The 24,481-nt window shown below is 38.3% G+C and overlaps 1 protein-coding gene across 5 annotated transcripts in view; it reads left to right on the top strand.

Annotated features, from left to right (window-relative positions):
* Positions 1-22,217, top strand: part of RBMS1 (RNA binding motif single stranded interacting protein 1) — a 143,155-nt gene extending 120,938 nt beyond the window's left edge. For 4 of the 5 annotated variants that reach the window (XM_063161980.1, XM_063161979.1, XM_063161982.1 and 1 more), the window contains exons 7-14: positions 8,014-8,129; positions 8,992-9,041; positions 9,136-9,229; positions 12,486-12,536; positions 14,660-14,770; positions 15,439-15,519; positions 16,749-16,833; positions 19,697-22,217. In XM_063161980.1, the coding sequence (XP_063018050.1) occupies positions 8,014-8,129; positions 8,992-9,041; positions 9,136-9,229; positions 12,486-12,536; positions 14,660-14,770; positions 15,439-15,519; positions 16,749-16,826 (581 nt within the window). In that variant the 3' untranslated portion in view covers positions 16,827-16,833; positions 19,697-22,217. The remainder of the gene's footprint in view (positions 1-8,013; positions 8,130-8,991; positions 9,042-9,135; positions 9,230-12,485; positions 12,537-14,659; positions 14,771-15,438; positions 15,520-16,748; positions 16,834-19,696) is intronic. The other variant, XM_063161981.1, reaches the window with a different exon arrangement.
* The last annotated feature ends 2,264 nt before the right edge of the window (positions 22,218-24,481 follow it).

The raw sequence follows: 24,481 nt of genomic DNA, 5'->3' as shown, positions 1-24,481 counted from the left end.
AAAAATATTTGCTTAGGAAAAAAATGGAATCTGCAGCAGTGCCTGGCATGATTATTCACTGGGGAGCTGCAACTCTCAAGTCAGGGTAGGTTTTAAAGTCCTTCAGGAAAATGAAAGGAGGTCAGTATAGAATGCTACTTCTAGAAATATTGTGCAAGGCAGAATTCAGAGAAGGCTTAGTACAATTTTGTTGTCACACCAAGTTCCTCATCATTTTTGTCTGCTTTGTCAGCACTGTTTCTAAGAGACAAAATGTATATTCCATGAATTCTGAAAAACGAGGAGAGGAAATTCAGTGCTGCTGAGTAAAATAGAAAGTAAAGAGGACAATAAAAAAAGGAAAGAATACATGCCTGGCATTCCAGGCAGCTTTCAGTGGGCATTTTATTGAGAATCCCAAGTGGGAATTTTGCAAATTAGAGTGTTGATGTGGTTGGGGAAGCTGCCTTTGTCCCACTGGTGAAATGTTCTGTGCAGCCAGACCCTGTCACTGAGGAGGAGGAGGAAAGCCACCCTCGGCAGGCAGACAAGAATGTGGCTTGTTTAGTAAAACTCCAAACATGCCTCATCCCTGAAAGATTGCTCCAGTTTGAGGCAGTCTGTGCTGCTGTAAGGATGGAAAATGCTTCAGAGCACAGGAAACCACTCCCTTCGGCACAACTAATCTAATGCAGTATTTTGACTTCCCTAGCCTTGCTCTTGCAGACCCTTTGCACAAGGATTAATTCCTGATATTATTATTTAGTTCAAACTTTGTTACAAAGATTTGGTAAATTTAAGCACATTGTTGCATTTGTTTCTTTGGTTATATTATACTTTTTTCTTTGCTACATTTAGTAAAAATGTTACAGCCTATGTTTAAACACATAATAAGGACACTAAACATCTGCCACAGAAGCTCCTATCAGTGCTTTTTAGTTTGTTAGGTTTTTTTTCACTTGCATTCTCCTGTTCTCAATGAATGAGCCATCAAGCATGTCATTGCTAATCATGATCTGTCTCCAGTGGGTCTTTGCTGAAGCTGAAGTTGCACCCTTACATGATGAGGTTCAACTAGGTTGGAATAAAAGCTTCCTGCATGGAATTGTAGGAATGATTTTTGCAGTCTGAAGGAAATATTTAACATAAAAATGTGATGAATTAGGGACAAGAAATTTGCAGAGAACTGTTAATTTTCTGAAAGTGGAAACTAAACAGGGGTGTCAAGATATAATCCACCTCACAGGCTTGAACTTCTAATTTTGCAAACTTTGCAAAGCAGTTGTCCAGGCTCTCTGTCTAGAACAGGTAAAGAAAAACACACCTCCAGAGACTGTCCTTGCAGTTACAAAGGGTGTCTAGCTTAGTCACTCAGAAGCACATAACTCCAAATGTTTGAAATTCAGATGGGTCCCACCTTCCATGATGCTGAAAATGAGACAAATGATCAGATGCATGACGGTGTTGTGAGAACCTTGGTTTTTAAAGAGCCTCAATTTTGTTGTATAGGGCACAGCCTCAGCTCTATGTTTCTGTGCTGGTGAAGTTTCATTTCTCCTTGCAAAGGTTTTTATGGAGACCAAATTCTTCCCAGAGTTCCATCCCACACAGCAAGCACCTGTCCAGTAATGCAGCCTTATTAGAGAATTCAATTTATGCATCTTAGTATACTGCAGTCTGACAAAACATGGGGTGGGGTCATGAGGCAACTGTGATTTTGGACTGCCTGCAGAGAGAAAACTGGATGACAGTAGGAAAGCTCTTGAACAAGCAAAGATTAGGAAACTGTTTTGAAATAGATTAGTGACCATTGGGATTATAAAGGATCAACTTCAAACACATGCAAAACAAAATCATAAAACCAGATCTGTGTTTAAATTAAAACATTGTGTCCTAGAAACTTGGCTAAAATCAGCATAGGGAGCTGGCTCTAAAAACATCAATGTTATCAGGATGAAGAGGGTAGGAGAGATGGGCCTGTAATGAAATAGGTGTGGGAGGAAGAACATTTGTTCAACAAAAACATGCTTTCATAATGCAGCTTTGTTATTTTAACTAAGTTTGGGCTTAAATGGAAGAATGGGTTAAGTAGTTATAGAAAGCATAAGTGAAACCTCCTCTGGAGCATGAGAAGACACAATGAATAAAACCTCTAAGAATCTGGGAAGGCCAGGGATTAACACAGGGTGGTGTCAAAATTGTCAGCTCCAGAGTTAGGTGAGTGACTGGGCATTGATGATGCTAAGCAAGCTAAACCCAGATATAACTGGCTATTCAGGCTTTATTTAACTTAATGAAATATATTCAGTATTTAGTGTGTCCTTGTTTATCTTCAGTAAAGAAGAAGAAGGGTTAGCTCAGAAAGCAATTTGAAATGCACTGCAAGTTGTTATAACCCTGAAACTCCTGAAAGTGATGTGTTAGTTTCACCTTTTGTTGTTGTGCTTTGTCCATTTTTATGGAAGTTATTGTATTAGCTGGTTGTGTTTTATGGACTATGACTTCCTCTCCATTTTGTCACTGAAAACCCAACTCAGAACTTTAATTTTCTACTTAATTATCTTCTCAGCTATGATATGTAACTATTATATGATTGTTATAATTTTAAAGTAACTTTTGTGTTTAGTTTCACTCTCCTCCTTAAAGAACTATTGTTTTCAGTGAAGAATGTAATATTTTAAACTTTTCTATTCTCCTGTGCAATGTGTGACGTGAATTGGAGGAAACAGACCAGACTGGTATCTAGAGCCAGGAGCCAGCAGATGGGCAGTGAGAGCAGAGCAGCAGCACACTTAGCCTTCCTCCTCTAAAGATGATACTCAGTGTTCACTGGCCTTTGGTCTTGTGTTGCATCCACAGTGATTGTAGAAATTATCTTCTGGGCAAAATCTTGAAAGGCATCTCCTCCCTGTCACAGTAGGATGTAGTTTTAATATTTCTTTTACTGGAAAAGAACTTAGGTGATTTTGGTTTAATGGGTGTAAGAGCATTTTTGCTGAGCAGCCCATGTAATTTTTACTTCGGTAATGGCTGGTAATGGTGATGATGCAAAAATCAAAAATTAGCCATGACCCAGCCCTCTCTTCCCACTTAGGATAAAGAGATTGGTTGCTCAGGTTCTCTTTTAGGGGAGAAAAATGAGTGTGTAAAAGCCTTGCTCCTGCCTGTGCCCTTGACTAGACTGGGATGAGGTCCACCAGGGATGATACAGACCATGGCTTGAAATGATCTGGCCTTGGACATCATTCTAGTGTGGGGAGGAGTGGAGAAATGGAGCCCTGAAGCAGCTGTCTCCTGTCGGTCATGTTCCAGTGTTTCCTAGTTTCTTACCTTTACAAAGTATCCAGCACCAAAGATCTCTCGTGAATTTAAGCTACTTGACCATAAATTCAATTTTTCTTTCAATTATCTGTCACAGATCCTTTAGAAAAAACACATGAACCATAGCCTAAAAACCACTGCTAAGGATATCAAAGGCTGACAGTGGTTGCCACACTAAAGGCAGAGGAACAAAACTTTCACTCTTTTGATCAAGACCCTGAGATTAGTTTAGCTGGTCAGAGTGTGGTGCTGAGGTACCAGTGTTGGAGGTTTGATCCCTGTATGGACCATTCACGTAAGATTTGGATCTGGATGAGACCCACAAGGACCATCAACTCTGAATATTTTTTGAAATCTGTGAATTAGAGGTTTTAACTCCCATAATTTGCAATTTGCTGCTTAGTTTTAAGAACCAACATAGGATTAGATGAGAAAATGCTTCTTAAAACCGCTCAAAATATCCTTCTGTCACAAATTATTAAACCTTGTATAAATTATTAAAGCAATGTAATCCTGAGCATTATGTTTAAATGAAGACTAGAATGGTGAAGAGTATAATATTGAATTTCTCTTTAAACATATAAAGCTACCCTGATCATGGGTTGCACAATTTCTTTTTTAGCTCCCACAGCCTTTGGCAAAAGTTTCTAGCTGTACAGGCTTGCTCTATCATTAAAGTGATGTTTTAATGTCAGAATTCATTAAGTCCCATATGCTTTGCACTAGCATATAAGCAATGAAAGTCTCTAAAAGATGCAGTTTAATTGAAAAGTGACTAAAGGAATAGTATTTTTTAACTATTTTGTTGTATTTTTCAGTAGCTGAAAGTGGAGTTTATTGAAAAGTTGATAAAATTAGCCACGTAAAGTCAAGGGTGCAAACTCAAGGTCCAGCAAAGAACATCAGTTTTGGTTTTGCATTTATGGTATCCCCTGGTACAAATTTGGGTAGACACTGAACAAAGACAAACTGAATTCTAATGTACAGATGTGTACAAAGTGTCTACAACAAGGAAGAATTTAATCTTTAGGCTAATATCGCATTCACATCTCTCTTCTGTAAAAACATTAACCCTAGAGAGAGTGATTCAGGGTGGGAGGAGATGGTCAGCACTTTCCACAGCCAAGTTTTAAAGCCCTGATGTTGAAGGCCAGGAAAGCTCATGGTTACAGATCCCCTCAGTAGCTGCAGCCCAACAGGCACCTGCACACCATTGGCAGGGCTGGTTTGCACTGGGTGTCAGAAGAGTGGGCATGTCCTAGCTGCAAAAGCTTAACTCCACTGTAAGTTCAGCCTTTTACATCAGGTACCTCTCAGCTGTGAATGCAACTCTGAAGATTTGTACTCTGCCTTTGTCTTGCACACACACAGACAAGTCACTGAATGATTAATGATCTGCTTCATCACTGGGCCTGCATAGTTCCCAGCAATTAAACAATAAAAATGACTCTCCCTTCCTTCCTGTACTACAAAAGATTGCTTAACTGGTTTGTAGGAATTGTGAGAGCTTTGTGTTCAAATATTTTTCTGTCACATGCTTGCACGTATATGCAAGAGAGAGTGTATTGCTAATTCTTGAAAACAATGAGAAAAAGTAAGCTGAATAAGTAAGGTTCAGATTTAATTTTGAAAAGAGTAAGGTCTATGTTCATTCTTTGGTGGGAGGGATAGGTCACGATAAACCCAAGGAGGTTTATCTTGTTTCTCATGAGCCTCCCTGTGGTGACCATCAGTCATTGTGTTGTTGCAGGAATGAACACGGTGTCATTCAGGTCACGTGTGTGGAAGAGCAGCCAAAAATTGCAGTTGGGCTTTCCACTGGAGCTGTCCCACTGTCAGCAGTCAGGTCTTGAAGCAGAGTCAGGGAAGGCAAATGCTGTACAGCCTGCTCACAGAAGTGCTGTATTAAATAGATGGTCTGCAAGGGTTTTTTATTGTGAGTTGGAGCATTCCCAGCATTTGGCATCTTGGATGGGCGCAGGGAGGAGCAAGGGAAGGCGGAAAGTCAGAGGAGCAAAGGTCCCCATGGCTGCATCTGTGTTCAGTAAGATGGAGCACTAACTTCTTAGTAGATCACAAATTGATAGCTCTTTAAATGCTTGGGTTTCTTCACTGATGCAGGTTTTGGATATTATGTATGCAAAATCCAGTACATGTGTATAATTCTGACTCCATTTTTTCTTCCTCTTTACATTTGTTGGAGAATTTTTACAACGCAATACAGAAGATGTTTAATCATAGAAAATGTAGCTGTTTTATCTACTGACAAAAAAAATCAGATTGGTTCTTAAAATAGGTTCTTAAAGTAGGTTTTTATGAACATTTTATTCAGACAGTTGGAGGGGTTTACTCTGGTTTTTTGTTTTTTTTTTTTTTTTAAGAAAATATATTTCTGTTGAGTTTCTGTTGAGACAATGATGGGAAATGCAAGCACAAATGATGCTTCCTAACAAGTTTTTTATAATTAATTGTAGGGATTTTTAATGAAAGCATAATCCAGGTTTAAATAAAGCATTTGCTACCTGTGACTGCTATAATACAGAATGTCAGGGCCAGAAATCTTTTTCTGATGTCTTTCTGTACTGTTTTCATGCCAGAGAAATTGAATTTTGAAATGAAATTTTGATTTTTCATCCAAAATTTAATATGCATATTTTGGAAGTCACATATGCTCCTCACAAAACTAGTTTTTTTGAAATAATGTAAAAATAGACGAAGATATTCAACTTGGGGAAGAGCTTTTTTTTAATTTAAGGCAGTTAACTTCAGTATTTGGACATCCTCTCTCAGTGTCCAATGGATTTTTGTTTTCCACTCTGTGTCAAACCAACCAAAATTATTTCAGACCAGAACCGGAGAAATTTATCCACATTGGCCAACATATTCTGAGATTACCTCCTCTTATTACAGCCAAACTGTATGGACTGAAATGCTGTGTGCTATGACTAAGGTTATTGCATATAGCTTTTACAAAGCAGCATAAAATCATCCATCACCATATTGATATAGTACCTTTTTGCTCCAAATATGTTGAAACAGAAGTTGCTTCACATAATAGAAGACCTCAAAGCAAAACTCAGTTTTGGTAATGCCAGAAATCCCCTCAGAAATACAAGGTTTTGAAGACAATATTTTCCATTTTTACTCCTACTTTAAGGTTTCTGTTATTTCCTTGTTCATTTACTCCATCATCCATAGGTCTCCTATATTTTTCTAGTGGCATTAACCTAGCTTTTTCCTGGTTTATTTTATGATTATAGGGTTTTAATTACCATTCTCTGAAGGATAATACATTTTAAATTTATTCAGTTGTCATGTTTAATGTTACAGTCTGACCCTCTGTATAACAGCACCCAGGTAGGAGAGGTCCAGGTCTCTGAGGTGTGTGGTCACTGCTGGAGGTGAGACAGGGAACAACACACCAGTTCTGTCTCCTTTTCTACAGAGAAGGCTGTCAAAAGATGTGTCATGCAGGAAGTGGACATTTTTCCAGTAGAAACAGTGCTAGTGTTTTAGGTGCAAAGCCAGGGATGACTGGGCCATTAATGCCTGTTTTGTGCCAAAGTTTTAAAAGTCAAGCTCTTTGTGAGGTTACACATCCCTGAGGTTTTCAGTACCAATCATCTTTGGCAAATGCAGACAGGGTGAAGAGACATCAGCACTCACCATGGTTATATTAATAGATTTTGTTGAAAATTTTTCTTGGGGTTGTTTTTTGCAGGTGGCCTTCCCACCCCATTTGTTTACTCTGCATTTGGAAACTTGTATGTTTTCAGGTCCAGCCATGTCTCATGAAGATGTTTCCAAACAGAGAGTGACTGGAGGAGTGTCATGGTAAAGCTTAGACAGCTCATGTGTCAGGAATTATTGGCAGAGAAGAGTTTACATCCAAGTCATAACAGTGCTTCCACCCTGTGATTAGGGAGGGTGTGGTGTGATGCAGCAGAGCTGTGCCTCAGCCATAGGTACTTAGAAATGTGGGAGCTAAGAACAGGGAAAGAAAGAATGCTATGCAAACCTTTTCACTGCTGCAATTCTGACATTAAAAATTGAGGTCATGGTCAGGATTGTATTAGGAAAAATAATAATAGCAACAACAAGAAAAAATAATAAATTATGGGGATGCTGTTTCATGGCAGTATGCAAAAAAACCCAAAAGGACAATCTTGAACAATTTCTGGTTTTATTGGGTGTTCTTTATAGAGCAAGGATAAAATGGGAATGGACAACTGTGGCATTTTCTCGGTGCAAGGGCGCACGACATAAAGGTGCCTCTTCTGGATGAGTAAAACACTTGTAAGTTTTGGGACATTACTGAAACCTCCAAAGGGTGAGGAGAATGTATTACACACCTTTGGCCAGATTTTTTCTCCATCCTCCTTAGATATACGTCCAAAGAGACAAAGCTGAGAATTTAGATCACAGTTCTTGTTGAACCCAGACCAAGAGACATACTCAGGATATACAGACCACGTTTCCTTCCAACAGATTTTACAGCAGTAGTTCAAAATCAAAATAGATAAGGCATTCCAGATGCTCTGTTTGTGTGTGGCAGCTGTCTTTGTGCTATGCTGAACAGCTGTTGAGGCTGTAATACATCTCTGTGTTATTTAAGTGTCATATTTGGAATATAACTTAAAACCATACCTCATATGGAGAGTTGAGCATCTGTGTATCAATGCTACTTCAACTAATTTTTCTTCTTTCTTCCAGTTCCTGCAGAACCTTTATTGTGCAAGTTTGCTGATGGAGGACAGAAGAAGAGGCAGAATCAGAATAAATACATACAGAATGGAAGAGCATGGCACAGAGAAGGCGAGGTGAGACTTGTAAGTCCTCCCTTCAAGCTTTAGTGTGGGTGTGCAATAATGAATACTTAGGAAAATGATAGGCATTGAGACTTCTTGGCTTGGGTCTTTGGCATATTAAAAATGTTCAAGCAACTCTTACCTGACAGTTTGTGTCTCTGTAAAAAAGATGTTTAACTGTGTCTTTCTTCTGAGGAGAAAAGGCAAAATGTGAAATGCTGAGCCCTGTCTCATTGAAGTGAACAATAAAATCTCCTTCAACTTGGTCATTATATAAACTTCAACTTTCTCATATTATTAAACTACCAGAAACATAACTGTGCTTACATGCAGAAATAATCCTTTGATCAATGCAACACTAAAATGCACATCACTTTCACAAGATTAAAATAGTATACCAGTGCCATGCAGCATTATTGTTTTTAGTCAACAGTTGTTTTAAACTTTAATGTTCAAGATAATAGTTTCATAGACTCACTGTGGCTAGCAAGCCTAAACACCTTGTTTATATTACACAGGAAAATTCAAATGTGCCTTCTGAAAAACTGCACTCCCCATTCAATCTTATAGGTCATATATTGTAGGAAACACCCTAACATAATCATCTGCATGCCCTGAATCTCAAACACACATGTACTTTTAGCCAGGTGTTTAATAGATTGCATTTTATTCCTCATAATGGGAACATGGAAACTTGTATTCACAAACAATATTGCTAATTCTCTTTGCTGTATAATTACTTCTGTCAATTAACCTAAGTTTTAATAAATTATTTCAATACAAATTTTCAGTTAAAAATGAGACAACTAAAGGAAAAGAGAAATAATTTACAATTAAAATTAATTTTGTCCACTCTTTCTTTTCCACTTTTTTTTTTTTTAAGGCTGGAATGACACTCACATATGATCCAACCACAGCTGCTTTACAAAATGGGTATGTTGAGTAATGTCACACTAAGAAAAAAATATGTTTGCATTATGAAAGATGCACAGAACTAGTATTTAATAAATATTTCTGCATTTTCTAGATTTTATCCATCACCCTACAGTATTACAGCAAACAGAATGATCACTCAGACATCTATTACGCCATATATTGCTTCTCCAGTTTCTACATACCAGGTTTGTATTTAGAGCTTGGTAGCTGAAATGGTTCATTGGAGCTTGTGTTTATTTATCAATTGTTGTATCTGGTTTTACGAGGTCTCCAATAATGTTACACTTTAAAGAAGCGGCCTCCTTGTGCTGTACAGCAGGAAAGTGACAGCCTGAAAACCTGAGTGTGTGTTTCAGGAAGCACAGTGCTTTAATGAGACCCTGGTGTCTTGCAAAACCAAGTCTCCAACTTGTGCTGGTGGCTGAGGGATTTGTAGCCATTTCTGCCTTTCATGGGAGATTTTTCATTTTCTCTCAGGCAAATTATTTTAATGTCACCAGTATACATGAAGTAATTATTCTTTATTTAAAGCCTCATTGGTTTAATTTAATTTATTTTTAAAGATGTTTTCCATACATTTTGAGCTTTTCTCTGTACTTTTCTCAGAAAGCCCAACAATAATATCTTATGTAGTTGCACTAAGAAGGGTACAGAAACATTCTTCACTTTGGAATTGGAAATTTTAAAAAAAGAGCTCCATGGTCAAATTACTTTAGGATTCAAATTCAGTGTTTTTGTATTAGGAGTAAAGCATTTAATAGCCTAGGACAGTATTTCTAAACCAAAAGCTACTTTATTTTGGATAATAAATTAAAATATAAATTTTGGACATTTTTGGTCCAAAGCTTTCTGAAGAGAGATTTTGATAGGTGCCATCTTGAGTCCTCACAAGGGATATTGATATACAATTCAACCCATTGGGAAATTACATGGAACAGTTTTAGCACTTCAATACAGATCTCTTAGCAATCCTCAATTTTAGGGCATTGTACATTTCAGTTTACAAACAACTTGCTTTAAATACAACTAGTATGGCAGTCTCAGATGTGTGCTCTGTAATTACTGCTTGAGACAGGCCAATTATGGCAGTGTATGCTAAATTATGAGCTTTTTTGGCATTTTACTGTTTAACACACAGATGGAGTAAACAGCAGAGATTCAGGTCATAAATAACCCAAACTAATTAAATTTAGAAGATTCTTACCTCTATGTGTAAGAACAGGGGAAGAAGAGGCAGTTTGCTTTCTAGTGAGAGAGACATGCAGAGCTTTCAGAGGCGCTCTGTGTGTGAATGAGTGTGGAAGGGTGTGTAAAGGGGGGCAGGAGCTGGCAGAGGCACTGTGGGCCATCTCATCAGCTGCATCCTGCAGAAATTCCCATGTAGCCTTCAATTCCAAGTGAGGAGGATGAGGAAGAATTGTCTCATATTAGTCTGGACATTTAATGCCGTCTTGCATGAGCAAAGTATTGTGTAGGAGTTAAAACAGCATTCTCTGGTGTGAAGGGCAGCTGCATTATTTTTATATTAATTTCTGAGGTAACTTATGCAACACAATGTTTGCTCTGGGCAGACAGTGCTAGACTGTATTTGTCAGTATACTGAATCACTCTGCTTGGTACTGCATTACCTCAGAAATTACAGTAAGCTCTTACCCAGGAAAATATTTCAGTAAAATTAACTGCTATTCTTTATTAAAATATACATTATTTATCAATATATGACTCTCTGATATTCAGAATCCAAGTAAAAATTGGAAGTTGGCATGGAAACATACTACTTAGCAATACAGTATTATTTTTTGGGCTTATTGAGATAGACAGACCACAATCCATTATGTTTCCAGAAATGTAGTTACCAGTATTTCAATATACATGGCATGAAGCTTAAATTATTGTGAATGGAGTTATTAATATCATTATGCTTGAAGTGACACAGTAATTGGAATTGAAAATTAAATTGAAGTATTCTGTATTGGGGAGGAAGGAGGTTCGTGGCCAGAAGAGTTTCACAATTTGAGTATTAGTCACATCTTCATTACTGATCCCTTCTCACAGAAACCTGCAGCTTTGTCTTCTACACGGCAGCATGTATCACACAAGCAAAGGGGTTTTTGGGTTTTTTTTTTTGTTTTTTCTTTGAGGCATGGTATAACCTGCTGCTAGATTTATTCTTATTCAGGTAAACAAATTTAATAAAGTTTTGGCTGGTGTTTGTTTCTGCAACCCCTGTGTATCCAAATGACTGCACTGAGCCAGTTACTATCATAGTGTGAGATTAGACAAAGCTTTAGTCAGGCTGTACCGGTATTTTTGCCATTAAGATTTTGCCTGAGGAAAGGGAGTGCTCCAGTCTCCTCCATTCCATTTTTGAACTCCTTTTGCTCTTTTCCTGACTGCAAAAGAAAAAAAAACAACAAAACCCAGCTCTGGTTTGAAACTAAGTACCAAAAGGAGGCAAGAAATATTTCCATCTTCCAGAAAATGTCTCACCTGAATTTTTTTCAAGGCTGTGTGTGTTTACCTGTCCTGTTCACAGGACTCTGGGAGTGATGGTAGAGGCATTTAAAAGGCTTTAAATGTCCAGCAGCAGTGGTGAGCCTGCTCTGTGTGTGGTGCAGGTCAGATTCCTGCCTTACCCAACACACCTACAGAAGGTGGGGAGGAAACATTTTTGTCCTTGCCTTTAGTTTTTCTTGCACACTTTTTCAGAGAGCTGTTGCAACCAGCTCCTTTTAACCAGGATAATAATATAACCTTTACACTCCCTTTTTATATTTCACTTTGTCATGCAAAGTTAGGCATTCTCCTGCAATTGAAGTATTTGGGTGGTCACTGATTTTGGAGAGAAAGTGTGCTTGTTGCAAGAGCAGGGACCCTCATCAGAACCTCCTCCTCTTCCTGTGCTTTCTGAATAACATACCAAAATGTCTCAGAGAACAGTACTCCTAAATCTTCTTTTTTCTAGAACAAGAATTCCTGATTTTTTTACTGCAGAATTCCTGGGGTTTTTTTTCAGTTGTGAAAATACAACAATTTATTTTAATCAGATCACACTAGAAGGCAAAGGGTACTATACTTTTGGAGATCCCAATTACTTTTGCACAAAGGAATTTCTGAGACAGAAGGAGTTTTCTTTTTCAATGTAGCAGAAATCTGCCATTCATCTATTTGACCCCTTTCACTGTTTCTGAAACCTGCACTAAAAACATTGTCTTCTGTTCTGAAAGGTGTATGTGATGTATGGTCTCCAAATCCTGTCTCTGATTTACAGGTTACAATGAATACGTTTTTCATAGAAATCAATGTTGTTCCACAGAGGGAGTAATTGGGTTAAAAAGTCAATAAATAAGGGAGGAGGCATGTTAACATGATTTAGGTTATTACTATATCTAAGCTGGAGTAATGTGTAAAATGAAAAATAAAATGCCAATTTTGTTCTAGGTTCAGAGTCCTTCTTGGATGCAGCCTCAACCATATATAATGCAGCACCCAGTAAGTTTTTATCCTTCTCCATTGTTGTGTTTATCTGTTATATAAACACTTTACGTACTTTAAACCACAGGAAGTATGTCAGTTCTTTTTTTTTTCAGCCCAATTACTTCCATGGATCAAAATGAAAAATGAAACAAAGACAGTAACCTGAACTGGGGCCTCATTTTATTAGGAAGAAAGTAAGCTACCTTCAGAGTATCAATGTGATGAGGACCATTAGAGAAAACTTTCAAGAGGAAACTTAGTGGTGTTGGGGTTTTTTTGGTTTTGTTTTATTTTACTTTACTTGAAATGGAAAACGCTTTGCAAATGCCAAATGCTTTACATACTGTCTACCTTTCAGGCGCTGAAATTGGAGACCCAGTGTTTTAGAATAGCTCTACAATAGTTCAGACTGGATAATTTGTGAAAGACAGATGGATGTGGTGATATGAATGACATTGTGGGCACTCACTTGAGCAAACCTGCATAGCTTGTTCTGGCTTCAGCACTCCTGAGTAATGCTGGTCTCCCTACACTTGTGGCTGTGGCATCTGTACCAGACTGTCAGGCATCCTGAGCTCTGCTCTCCCGTGACATTTCGCTGCTTGTCGGTGTCATTTGCCAATTAAGTACCATTACATCTGAGACCTACTGGCTTTCTTGAGATGAGCATTACTAATAATAACAGGCACTTGAGTGCATGCACTCCCTCAGTTAACAAACAGGTCTGTTTCCAGATGCAGAAGGGATATGGTCTTGACTTTAATTAACCTCTCCAGGCAGATTATAGAATGTAAATCTTCTTGGCAGAACATTTTCTTCTTGGGCATGCAGAGAAGGTGATGTTGAACCAGAACACCTTCTCACACACTTAATTGTTGTTGTATTTGTGGTTTTTGATGTTAAATACACATACACAGAGTAGGTTTTAACTTCCTTCTCTAGCAACACAGATTTTCATAAAACAACATCCTGCAGATAATGCTGTAAAAGACAAGAGTTGATATAATGGGGTATTAGTTTAGGTGTATTAGTTTCACAGGTAAACAAGATGAGATTTCACAGTTGCAAATAAAGACCTAGATTCTAGACTGAAGTTCAGTTTTGGCCTGTGCAAAGACAGGTGCTGTCTTGCTCATTTACTTTTCAGAGAAGCCTGCAGTCTACAGACAGGAAATTCTTTCAGTGTTTGATGTGCCTGTGACTCATTTCATCTACACTGATCACATGGTTGTTTTTCCAAGTATATTCTGTACTTCTTTTTTTTTTTTTCTTTTTTTTTTTTTTTTTTTCATTTTAAGGATTAGTTATTGATTCAGAATACTTGCTTTCGGTACACTGCAATTATTTCTGTTCATTTTGAGCCTCCATTAATTTTATTCAACACCTTCTGCAAGCATAAGTCATACAAAATATTTGGAAATGTCTTTTTGTGGAACATGGTTGGTAAAATGAAATTTCTTGATAATTTTCCATTTCAGCTACTTCTGAAAACCTGTGTGCTGTCCATATTAAACAATCTAAAGTGTTTAGAAGTTTAGAGTATAATTTTTATGAACCTAACAAAATGGTACAGAAGCAATAGAAATGTCATCAATAGCAGCTGGTATTTAGACAAAGAATCAGCCCTGCTAAATCACTCTTCTGAAATGTGTGTGCTAATGAAAGCAGCCACTAAATAGGGCAGCTGCCTCGTGTGTGAACATTGTGTGTGATGGGTAGGAACACAAACGTTCCTCCTCCAAAGCCACCATTCCTAAAGATGAGATAAAAGTTTCTTCCTGAAACATGAAATTCCGAAGCTTAAGCTGAATGAATCTGTACCAGGTAACATGTGCAAATTTTTGCTTTCAAGTCAGCATCTGGTTAAACTCAGAAAGCACTTTCAGCAGGTCTCTCAAGTGTATTGCATGTCAGTTGAATGTCCAACAGGAAGTCAAAGCAGGTCTTCCACCTTGAGGATCTGCAGATGCTCAAGTGAAATATTCAGAATGCTCCAGACTTGCTTTTCGAGTCAGTGCCTGGGATTAAGGAGAGTTCTTGTGGTACATCCCCTCAGAAGGCGACTCCATACTTAGACTCTCAAATCAAAAATCAAATCTGAGTGCTGCAACCATTTCTTTGTTTCTCTGTTTTAACAGGGTGCTGTTCTGACTCCCTCCATGGACCACACCATGTCACTACAGCCTGCATCAATGATAAGCCCTCTGACACAGCAGATGAGTCATCTTTCATTAGGCAGTACTGGAACAGTATGTAGCAATTTCATACAAAATAGAACTTACCCAAGTAGAAAAAACTGCATGTAGATGACAGTATCCCTGTGCAGCTTGCATGTGGGAAAAAGTAATCCTGTAAGTCATTTTATGTCCAGTAAATTATTAGGAGCTGTGTCCATTTTAAAATTATATTCATCAGCTTTTATTCAGTCTATTAACTGATCAGAAATTGGAAACGAGTAAATAAAAATAGACCAAAACAAATGAAAGGCATCCTGGAGGTAACTTCAAAGTTGCATCCAAAAGATAAAAAATTGTTAGTTTTACTCTTTATATTCCTTTCTGCAACTCTAATCTCTTGAAGTGTGGAACAGAAGTTAATTAAGAAGAGATTCAGACTTGCCTCTAAACTGCAAGACCCTTCTTTTCAGACCAGATGGGGTTAAAAAAAGAAAATATTATGCCTGGGGTTAACAGAGAAGGAAAAGTCCTTTACAGAGTCTTTGAAGTCCAAGTTTGTATTTTCTCAAGATAGATAAATGACTTTTCTGGGAAGTCTATTGATTTCAGACACAAAAGTCTTTCTCTCCTGTATATTGCTTTAGGGAAACAGTCAATATCTGTTAAGCAATACCATGACAGGTATTTTGAATACTTTTATATTGGGCTTTCACTCAATGTAATGGTCTCTGTCTTTCTAGTACATGCCAGCCACAACAGCTATGCAAGGAGCCTACATCCCCCAGTACACACATGTCCAGACAGCAGCAGTTCCTGTTGAGGTCAGTATATTTTAGAAAAGACCAGAGACAAGAAATATTAATACATTTTTTTTTTCCTAGGAAAATTAGTGCTCAAAGGCAAGTATTGTAATTGTGAATGTACTGTGAATGCCACATGTATTAAAACTATAAAATGTCATTATTCTCAACTAATATATTACAACAAAGAGTTACCTGTACTTATGGCAGTACATACTCAGAGCAATCTGCTCCATGAGCATAGCTCAGCCAAACCCTGTGTTTTGCCAAACATAACTCCAATAGTAACAAGCCAGGGAATGTATTGTAGTTTTGATCTTTCACTTAGTTTACCTGTGTACAAAATTATCTGCCAGCAGACCTTGATTGTAGATTTTTGCAAAGAATCCTGATTTGACCCTGGCATCTCAGGAGATTGTGCATGTTTGTCTAATAAATCTCTTTATCGAACAGGAATTTATTACTTTTGTTGGAGAGCATAACATAAGTAAGCTAAATAATTCATCTCCTACTTTGGTTTACCTTATAGCCTTTCATAGGTCAGTACTGCTTTAAGAGAGGAGCTAGACAGGGCATGCTGCAGCTCATGTATTCAGAATGAGTTCCAGACAGTCTCTTCCAGAGCCTGTAAAAAAACCATTTCATTTCAAAGTCTGTTTATCCAGAAACTCCAGAAATTTGTTTGATTCATTTTGGTGCATCTGCCCATATGAATCAGAGAAATTCTTTTGGTAATTACCTGATTGCTCTGTCTGCCAGAGCACTCTCAGCTGAATTAATTGCCTGGTTTCTGGGGAGCCTGGTGCAAAGTCCCATCTACAGTTCTTTGTGTTGCCTAGTGCCAACCCCATCACAGTACTCATAGTGTTTGTGTGGTAAGTAGATCTCATTCTTCTCCCTCCCCTTCAAAAGGAGAGGCACAGAATGTAAAAACATCTACAGATAGAAAATATTCTAGCAGTGATTTGCTCTCTCTGTTTCTATATTGTCAAAAGTTTGAGGGTTTTTTTTTCATTATCATCAAAGCATCTGAGGAAGTACAAAGTTTGCATGATCACTTAATTCCTCTGTTTGCTGAAATATTCATTGAGGTAAAGTTAACACCTCAGATTTGGAATACCTCATTTGAGAAATGTGATGAAGATTGTAGATTTGAACACTGTTAATTGCATGAGTGAAGTGGAAATACAGATTGCAAGTAATGCTGCTTGATTTTGTGTCTCATGGCTTGCCTTCCTTTTCATTTGCAGGAAGCCAGTGGCCAGCAGCAGGTTACAGTAGAGACATCCAGTGACCATTCTCCATATACGTATCAGCAAAATAAGTAACTGTGAGGTAGGGGCTCATCCTGTCTCATGAAAGATGTGAATTCAAAGATGCTTTATTTCATAACTTACAGTACTCTGTATTGAACTTTTTTAATGTCATATAAATAATACTGATGATGCTATCTGGGGACAGTGAAGCAGATTTGAACTTGGCCAGAGTCAAAAGCCAGGGAAGGAAACCTGGGATCCAGAAATGAATTCATGAATTCTGGATAATATTGTTTTAATAATTTCTCTATACCATAACTGGATTATGTTGGATTTAATTTGTTCATTTTAGCAGCATGCTGTATACAGAACAACAGTGAATTAATGCAAAAATACAAGAATCAAAATGCTAAAGGGAATTGTACTGATAGACATATCATGCCTAGTTTTGTGGTACATGTAAGATTAGAAGCAGCTTGGTGGCTGACTTACAGACCACAGGCAGGGAGGCAGTCTGCTAGAAATCCTTGCTGACCTTTTCTCCCAAAGACTTCCCTGCTCATCCTTTTTTCTAGAAAAAAAAAACAGTTTGGCCCAGATTTTTGTCAATTTTTTTTTAATCCATGTCCTCATTTGGCTTTAATTCCAGGGTTTTACTTTCGTACTCCAGGTTTCCTCTGGTTCTGCTTGCATGGCCGTTTTTACTAGCAAATCATTAGCTTTACCTGAACTTACTTCATACAAAATTGTTTTGCTTTCTGTACATTTCCGTCCTAAAAACATTACTTGCACTAACTGTTCCCTTTTCCATGATCCATGTTTTAAAGTTCTGGAATTTAGTTCTTCATTAACTCATCTTTTTTTTTTTTTTTTTGAGTGCTTTGTAAGCCAGGCAACTTGGCTACATAATTTTTTATATCACATTTTCTAAGAACTCACACTGAAAAATTCCATTCATCTGCAATAATGTGCTGGAGGCCATGTTAGAAGGGTTTTTCTACAGCCCTTGTGGCATTTATTTGATACTGAAAAATCAAAATCAGTTATGTGCTACCATTGTGTGATATCTCTCTAAAATGTATTGATCCAACAAAACACACATTTTGGCATTAGCTTTGATCCTGCAGGTCAGCTGAGCTGTTTGACAGCAGTGCTCTCATCCCCATTATTGGCATAACAGCTTCTTGTATGGAAAGATAGAAACAAACCAATGGGGAAACTTGGCACACTCAGCAGACGGCAGAGCCTGCGTAGCACAGCGTGTGACCTGTGTTATTCCTGTAGTCGGGCCAAATGCTGGCATCTAGAGGAAGCCCACATCCTTGATTTGCTTCCAGGGCAGGCAGAAAGCAAAGCCACAGGCTCTTCTCGTTATCCATCTCCTGGTGTTAAAATCATGACTCCTGCACGTTTCCCATGCCAAGGCTGGTGCCTGGCGTTAACCGCTTTTCAAGGAATTATTTGTTTTGCCTTAAGTCTTCCCCGTGGGCATGTAAAACCTCCTTACCAGCAGAGATCTGTGGGAGCCAGCGAAGTGGAATCCTGCATGTCACATCCCCCTGCTGCCTCTCTCTCCCAGCCTGTCAGTGTCTTTCCCCATAGACTGAGGCCAGGCAGGAGGAACAGCCTTAAGTCTCCTGAAAGGATGAGTTGTTGTTGCCATCTGAGACACGTTTTGTATTGATGACTCTGTGTAGATATCCAAGCTCTGTGAGCAACTCTGTGTGTTTGCTGTAAGTCAGTTCTCCACTTATTTTATTCTTCAGAGAGGCACTGTTACCTGTATTTATGTGCAGTGGGAGCAAGTGAAATCTGTGTCAGCAGAGGCTCTAGCAGTGGGCACGTGGGGAAGGTTAATATTACCCAGCTGATTTCAGCCTCAGAGCATGGCATCGGGTATTTCTGTCCCTGGAACATGCTGGCACTTGTCTTGTTTCAGACAGGTGAAGGGGAGGGAATCAACAGTTATTTTGTGCCCTAAATACAGGGAACACTGCAGTCTCTTGATTGTTGTGGCTTTGTCACTGTTGTCAAGCTGAAACTTCTTTCTAAATGCACATGCAGCACTTTTGGGAATGTCCTGTTGAAAGTCAGTACCCATATTCCCATAATTCGAGGGGTAAATTACAGCTAGCATATTTGCATGAGGGAATGCAGTCATTCAGAAATACACAGTGTTTTTCCTATGGCAGCTACATTTAATAACTTTATAGCTTCTTCTCAGAAAGTTGTTCCTATGTGAAAAATAGTCAAAGGGACTTGGAAAAAAACCCCAAACCTGTTTTATATGCACCTACAAATGTACAAGCCTTAAAATACCAATCTTTGCCTTGCTTTGAAAAATTAAAAAATTGTCTAAACTTTTTTGTCATTAGCTGGGTATTTTTTTTAAACCCATGTGGCAACATAAACCAGTACATTAAGAAGTCTGCCTTCAAATTTGATGAGCCCTGACTTGCTGTTCAGTATTACCATCAGGGAGGCACAGTGGCTGTGTCTTTCTTAGCTGTCATACATAACCTCGTTGAAGCTGCACCAAAAGAAAGTTATTGTTCCTTTTCCAGAGCCTTGGAGATGGCACAGGAGTAGCACACACAACCACTTTTGGTGGATTAAAAGGAACAACAACAACAACAAAACAACAAAGGGAAGAGCTTTGAGTGCAGCCTCACGGTTCCCCCGTGGGAGCTCTGTGTGCTGAGCAGTTTTTAGGGAGAGAGGGGGAAATGCAGCACAGGCTCTGTCCTGGTGGAGAGCCTTGTCCTGGGAAGGGCCAAGCACCTGCAGTGCTGCCTGTGGTACTGCCCAGGTTTATACTCAGATTCATTGAGTCTTCTCACAGCTGTCTGAAATAGGAAATCAGTTCATTTTGTGGACAGCTACATTAGAAAAAAGGTGTGTGATTGTAACTCTGCTCTAGCTCTGACCTTTCTGTGTTACAGATGTCCAGTGTTGACCTGGCCTGGAGAAGGGTGCAAAGGCTGAAACAATCATGGATTTTACTGATCAATTGTGCTTTAGGAATTATTGACAGTTTTGCACAGGTTCTTGAAAATGTTATTTATAATGAAATCAACTAAAACTATTTTTGCTATAAGTTCTATAAGGTGCATAAGAAAAACCTTAAATTCATCTAGTAGCTGTTCCCATGAACAGGTTTATTTTAGTAAAAAAAAAAGTTTTTATCAAGTGTTATGACGCAAAAAAAAAAAACCTTCAAATTTCTGGGTATGCACAGATGACCACGAAGACTTATTCACGTGCATGACAGAATTTGTGTTTTGGTTTATTTTTATTTTGTTTGTTTCTTTTATATTTTTTTTTTTTTTGTATGAAATGGATTTTCTGAAGTTTAAAATAGTAAAACATCTAAGATGATGTTCTGTGCTTGCAGTGTGTGAGTGTTGCTTTAGTGCAGTGTTGCAGTTATAGTGTCTGGTCTCTTAGCTTTCTGTTTTTCTTTTAATGTAGTGTGAAGTGTCTTATCCTTTTCTATAAATTCCAATTTGCCTTAAATCTTTCAATGCTGTAGCTGTTTCAGTAAGTAGTCCAAACTAATGGTGTAGAATGCTTTGACCAAATGAGCTGGTCTATTATGCCTTGTAAAACAGCAGCATAGGGCTTTTAAAGGTAGTCAATAAAAATTGCTGAAAATTTGGCTTTTTTAATGTGTAGTAAGTGTTTTTAATGATTTTTTCACATAATATGTAAGGTAGTGAAATGCAAGAGGGGAAAAAATGTTTTGTGTGAAACACATTTTCTGACTGGGGAAATTTTAATAGTATAAATTGTTTGTAAGGCCATATGCCAATAGTTCCCTCTGGTAGTTTGAATGATTTAGGAACTCTGCTGTATGATGCAATGTAAAATCTTTTTTTGCCTTTTTTCAGAAACTAACTTGATGTTCTAGTTTTAGCATAGGTAGAGTAGGGAGTTTGGGGTGGAGATATCACCGAATGTTTTTGTCCTTCCTTTTTACTAATGATAGTGCTTTAGGATGAGGATTGTGCTGAGAGGTAGCAAACAGAAAAGTTGCTATTACAGCAAAATGGCAAAAGCTAAAGGACTCGTTTTCAAACATATGCTGAGATTTAAGTAGAAACATAATTGATTGGGTACTAGCTCTCTATAGTAGGTAAATAAAAATAAAAAGACTTGGCACTTTTAAAAGGTAACTTTACCAAAGAACAAAGAGCCAGTAACCAATAATTCTGATTTGTCTCAGCATTGCGTCTTCTGTACTCTTTATTTTTGCCGGACCAGTTTGCGGTTAAGAGAATGTGCCTTTTTTGTACATTTGCATTTAGGTTTTATAATTTTAATTGATGTATGGACACAAAAGCATGAAGGAAGACTTGGATCCAAGCAGTGCCACACTTTACATCATCACTACAAGTGTTAAGTGTAAAGAAAACCAATTTTGAAACTATGAAATTCCTGATTCATAAATACACAGTTATTTGTACTTCACATATTAGATAATTCACTGCTACTAAAGCTTTTTATTACAATTGCATATGTTTTAAATTGAATGATAAATTAAGTTGTCTTCCAAAACTGTGTACTTCTCTGGTCAGCTGTATATGATCAGTTATCTACCTCAAAGTTTATTTCCTTTTGTATTGGGACAGGTTGCTGGCCCTCCCTGTTTCCACAGACCAAATCATCCTAGCTCGGGAGCTAGGGCTAAGCAGTTGTTTCTTTCAAGTATTTTTTAGTTTTTAAATTTTGTGTGAGTATTGGAGTATAGATGTCGGTGACATTTCATAGTTTCAAAAGTAAATTGCTGCTCTGAGAAGTGTAGATTCTAGTGAAATGCATAGTCATAAGAGATGTGTTTTTGTTTTTTCTTTTTTTAAAAAGTTGTGGTATTATTGGTTCTATGCTCCCTGGAATATTACTGCTTTGTAAAAGTCCAGACTTCCTGCAGCACCTTGCCTGTATTTGGTAACTTTCCAAACCTGGATCTCTCACTACTTGCTATTTTTGCATTAATTAAAAACTGCAGTATGATAGCTGTGTTAGAGGGAGGGAAGAGTTGCTGCCAGAAATGTCTGAACTAAGTGCCATACTCATTGTCTGGGTAAGATTTGGGAAATTTAACCTCTGTACATAAAGAAATAATCAGTTACTTAAACATCACATAGTAGACAGCCATTAAATTATAAAAAATTAATTTATGAAGAAAGACCTTTTGTACAGATTGAAAAAAAAAAAAAGATTTTCATAGAGATATCTATATGATCAAGAGAGTTAATTTTTTATTTTTGTTTTACTAGTGCCACAAACTTGCCAGTGGTAACTTATTTGTCCGGTTCAAGATAACTCTGTAGTTTTGTTTCCTAGGACTTGTTGTTAAACGCCAAAAGACATTTTTGAACTGTAAATTTGATTAGATTGTTAGCTTTTTCTGTTTTATTTCTTTGAAAACTTTTGAATAAAAAAGATCCAAAAAAACGAAAATGCATTGTGTTTTTCCTTCAGACCTTCCTTTATTGGGGCAAAACCCAAATAGGTTATGGTAAAACATCTGTGTTTATTTTGAAATGTTTGGAATTGCTTTCTGCTTGACAGCCTGGGGATTTTTTCTCCTCTATCTTTCATCAAAACCAAATTTTAACTCTTTCACACCACACTACAAAGCCACTAATTCTTTCAAACACAACAGGAAAAGATATATGAAAAATAAATGACGAGATGTTGGATTTGGATGCAAAAACTTCATTCTGCTGTGTGCCAGCCCACACAGGGAGTTGTGTGTAACCAGGTTTGCGTGCTGTGGCTGTAAATGCCATTTTCCTGAGGTAAGGTTGGAGGTGGAGGGTCACTCTGGTAGCTCATGGCACAGGATCGCTGCCTTCAAATGCTTTTGTCTTCCCACGCGTGCTGGCACTGGCTGGAATGCCCAGTTCTGGAGAGCAGAGGTGGCACTTCACTGGGATTCAAAGAGATCTCCAGTGCTGGCCTTCCAGCTGCCATCTTTAAGCCCTGCATTTCTTTAAAGGTAATCTCTGATTTTATTATCCTTTTGGCAGGATCAGCACTGCTGGTGGTGTGTATCAGGTAGAGGACTGCTCTGACCAAAGTAAGGCTAGGGAAAGCAAGAGGGGAAAAGTCAAACTCTTGTATCTGCTCAACCAAATGCTTTACCAGCTGCATGGTCTGACGTGGCTTTGGATTGGTGTGTGTGGCAGGAGGGGGCTCTGGCATAGCCTTGGACACCCAGAGCAGGGCTGGGTGATCCAGAGGGCTCCTGCTCCTTGCTCTGGAAGCTGGACAGGCAAAGGGGAGGCTGTGCTGCTCTGGAGAGCCCTCTCCAGCCTGGGAGACAGTTCTTTCCATTGCTCTCCTGGCTTTGGGGGATCCCAAGGGCCCTGCCAGCACTGTGGCAGGACAGGCAGCCTGCTGGGGATGGCAGGTGGGGGCATGCAGCTGGCAGTGCTCAGCCTGAGCTTTCACTCATGCAGTACTCGTGCAAGATATTGAGAATAAATGTGCTTCCAGTGGAGCTGGTAAAGCAACTCACCTGGGCAATGGGAAACTTGATTTACAGTTGCTTATGCAATGAAGACATCCTCAACAATTATAGCATTAATTGACCCCAGGGAATGGCCTGAAGTTGTGTCAGGGGAGGTTTAGCTTGGATATTAGAAAAAGGTTCTTCACCCAGAGTGTGGCTGGGCACTGGAACAGGCTCCCCAGGAAGAGGCCACAGCACCAAGCCTGACAGAGTTCAGGAAGTGTTTGGACAATGCTCTTGGGCACAGGGTGTGACTCTTGGGAATGGTGCTGAGCAGGGCAGGGAGTTGGACTCAATGTGGGTCCCTTCCAAATCAGCATAATCTGTGATAATTGGAGAGAAAAAAACATCACACTGTGCTACTACACACTCAATTCCTGTGACTGAAAAAAAATACCATTTAGCTGTTTGGGGGGGTCATTTAAATATTGGCTCAGTATGTTGCCTGTCCCAGATGAAATGCATGAGAAGATAAATACTGAAAAGTTTAAAAGGGTTTTGTTATATTATTCATGTTCATCACCCTACTGAATTAATCTCAGACTAATAAGCATTATTTTAAAATTAGGTATGAATGCTCCTCACAAAAGCTGCATGTAAATAGAATAATACAGGCTGGAAATGTTTTTTGCTCTCTAGCTCTCTATTTGCTTTTCTAATTATTCCTATGATAAATTTAGCTCTCTTAGTATATTTGATAAGAATGAATGCTTTTTTCAGGTTAGTATCTTTTGCCTGATCTAATAAGGTTGTGTTTATCATTCCTATCAGGCAATATGCAGTAATGCCATGTCTTTATGTAATATACTTTTATTGTATATAATAAAAGTCATTACCAACTAGTTTGTTCAACATTGCCTCCATCCTCTTGTACGCAACCTGTTTTGAACCCTACTTGCAAACTTGCTGTTAATAATGTTTTTTACCCGTTAACAAATATGGGTAAGTATCAGGTTAATGTAGGATGATTGTGTACCAATGTAAATGTTTTGTGCAAGATCATGCACCAACCCTGTTGTTTTTTAGTTGTTAGTGATTACATAGTAGCCTTTCTTTAGGCACTGAACATAATTTTTTATCTTTCTTGGTTTTCTAAATTAGCTGCTCTGAGCAGGTGCCAGACAAGTGTAAGCAATGCATTAACAAGGAGTATAACCAAGTACTGTTGAGCAACTGAGCCTTGCTAATGACTGCATATATTGGGCTA

The sequence above is a fragment of the Melospiza melodia genome, chromosome 8 (genome assembly GCF_035770615.1).
Source record: "Melospiza melodia melodia isolate bMelMel2 chromosome 8, bMelMel2.pri, whole genome shotgun sequence".
NCBI classification, from domain to species: Eukaryota; Metazoa; Chordata; class Aves; order Passeriformes; family Passerellidae; genus Melospiza; species Melospiza melodia.
This window is presented reverse-complemented; position numbering and strand designations above follow the sequence as displayed.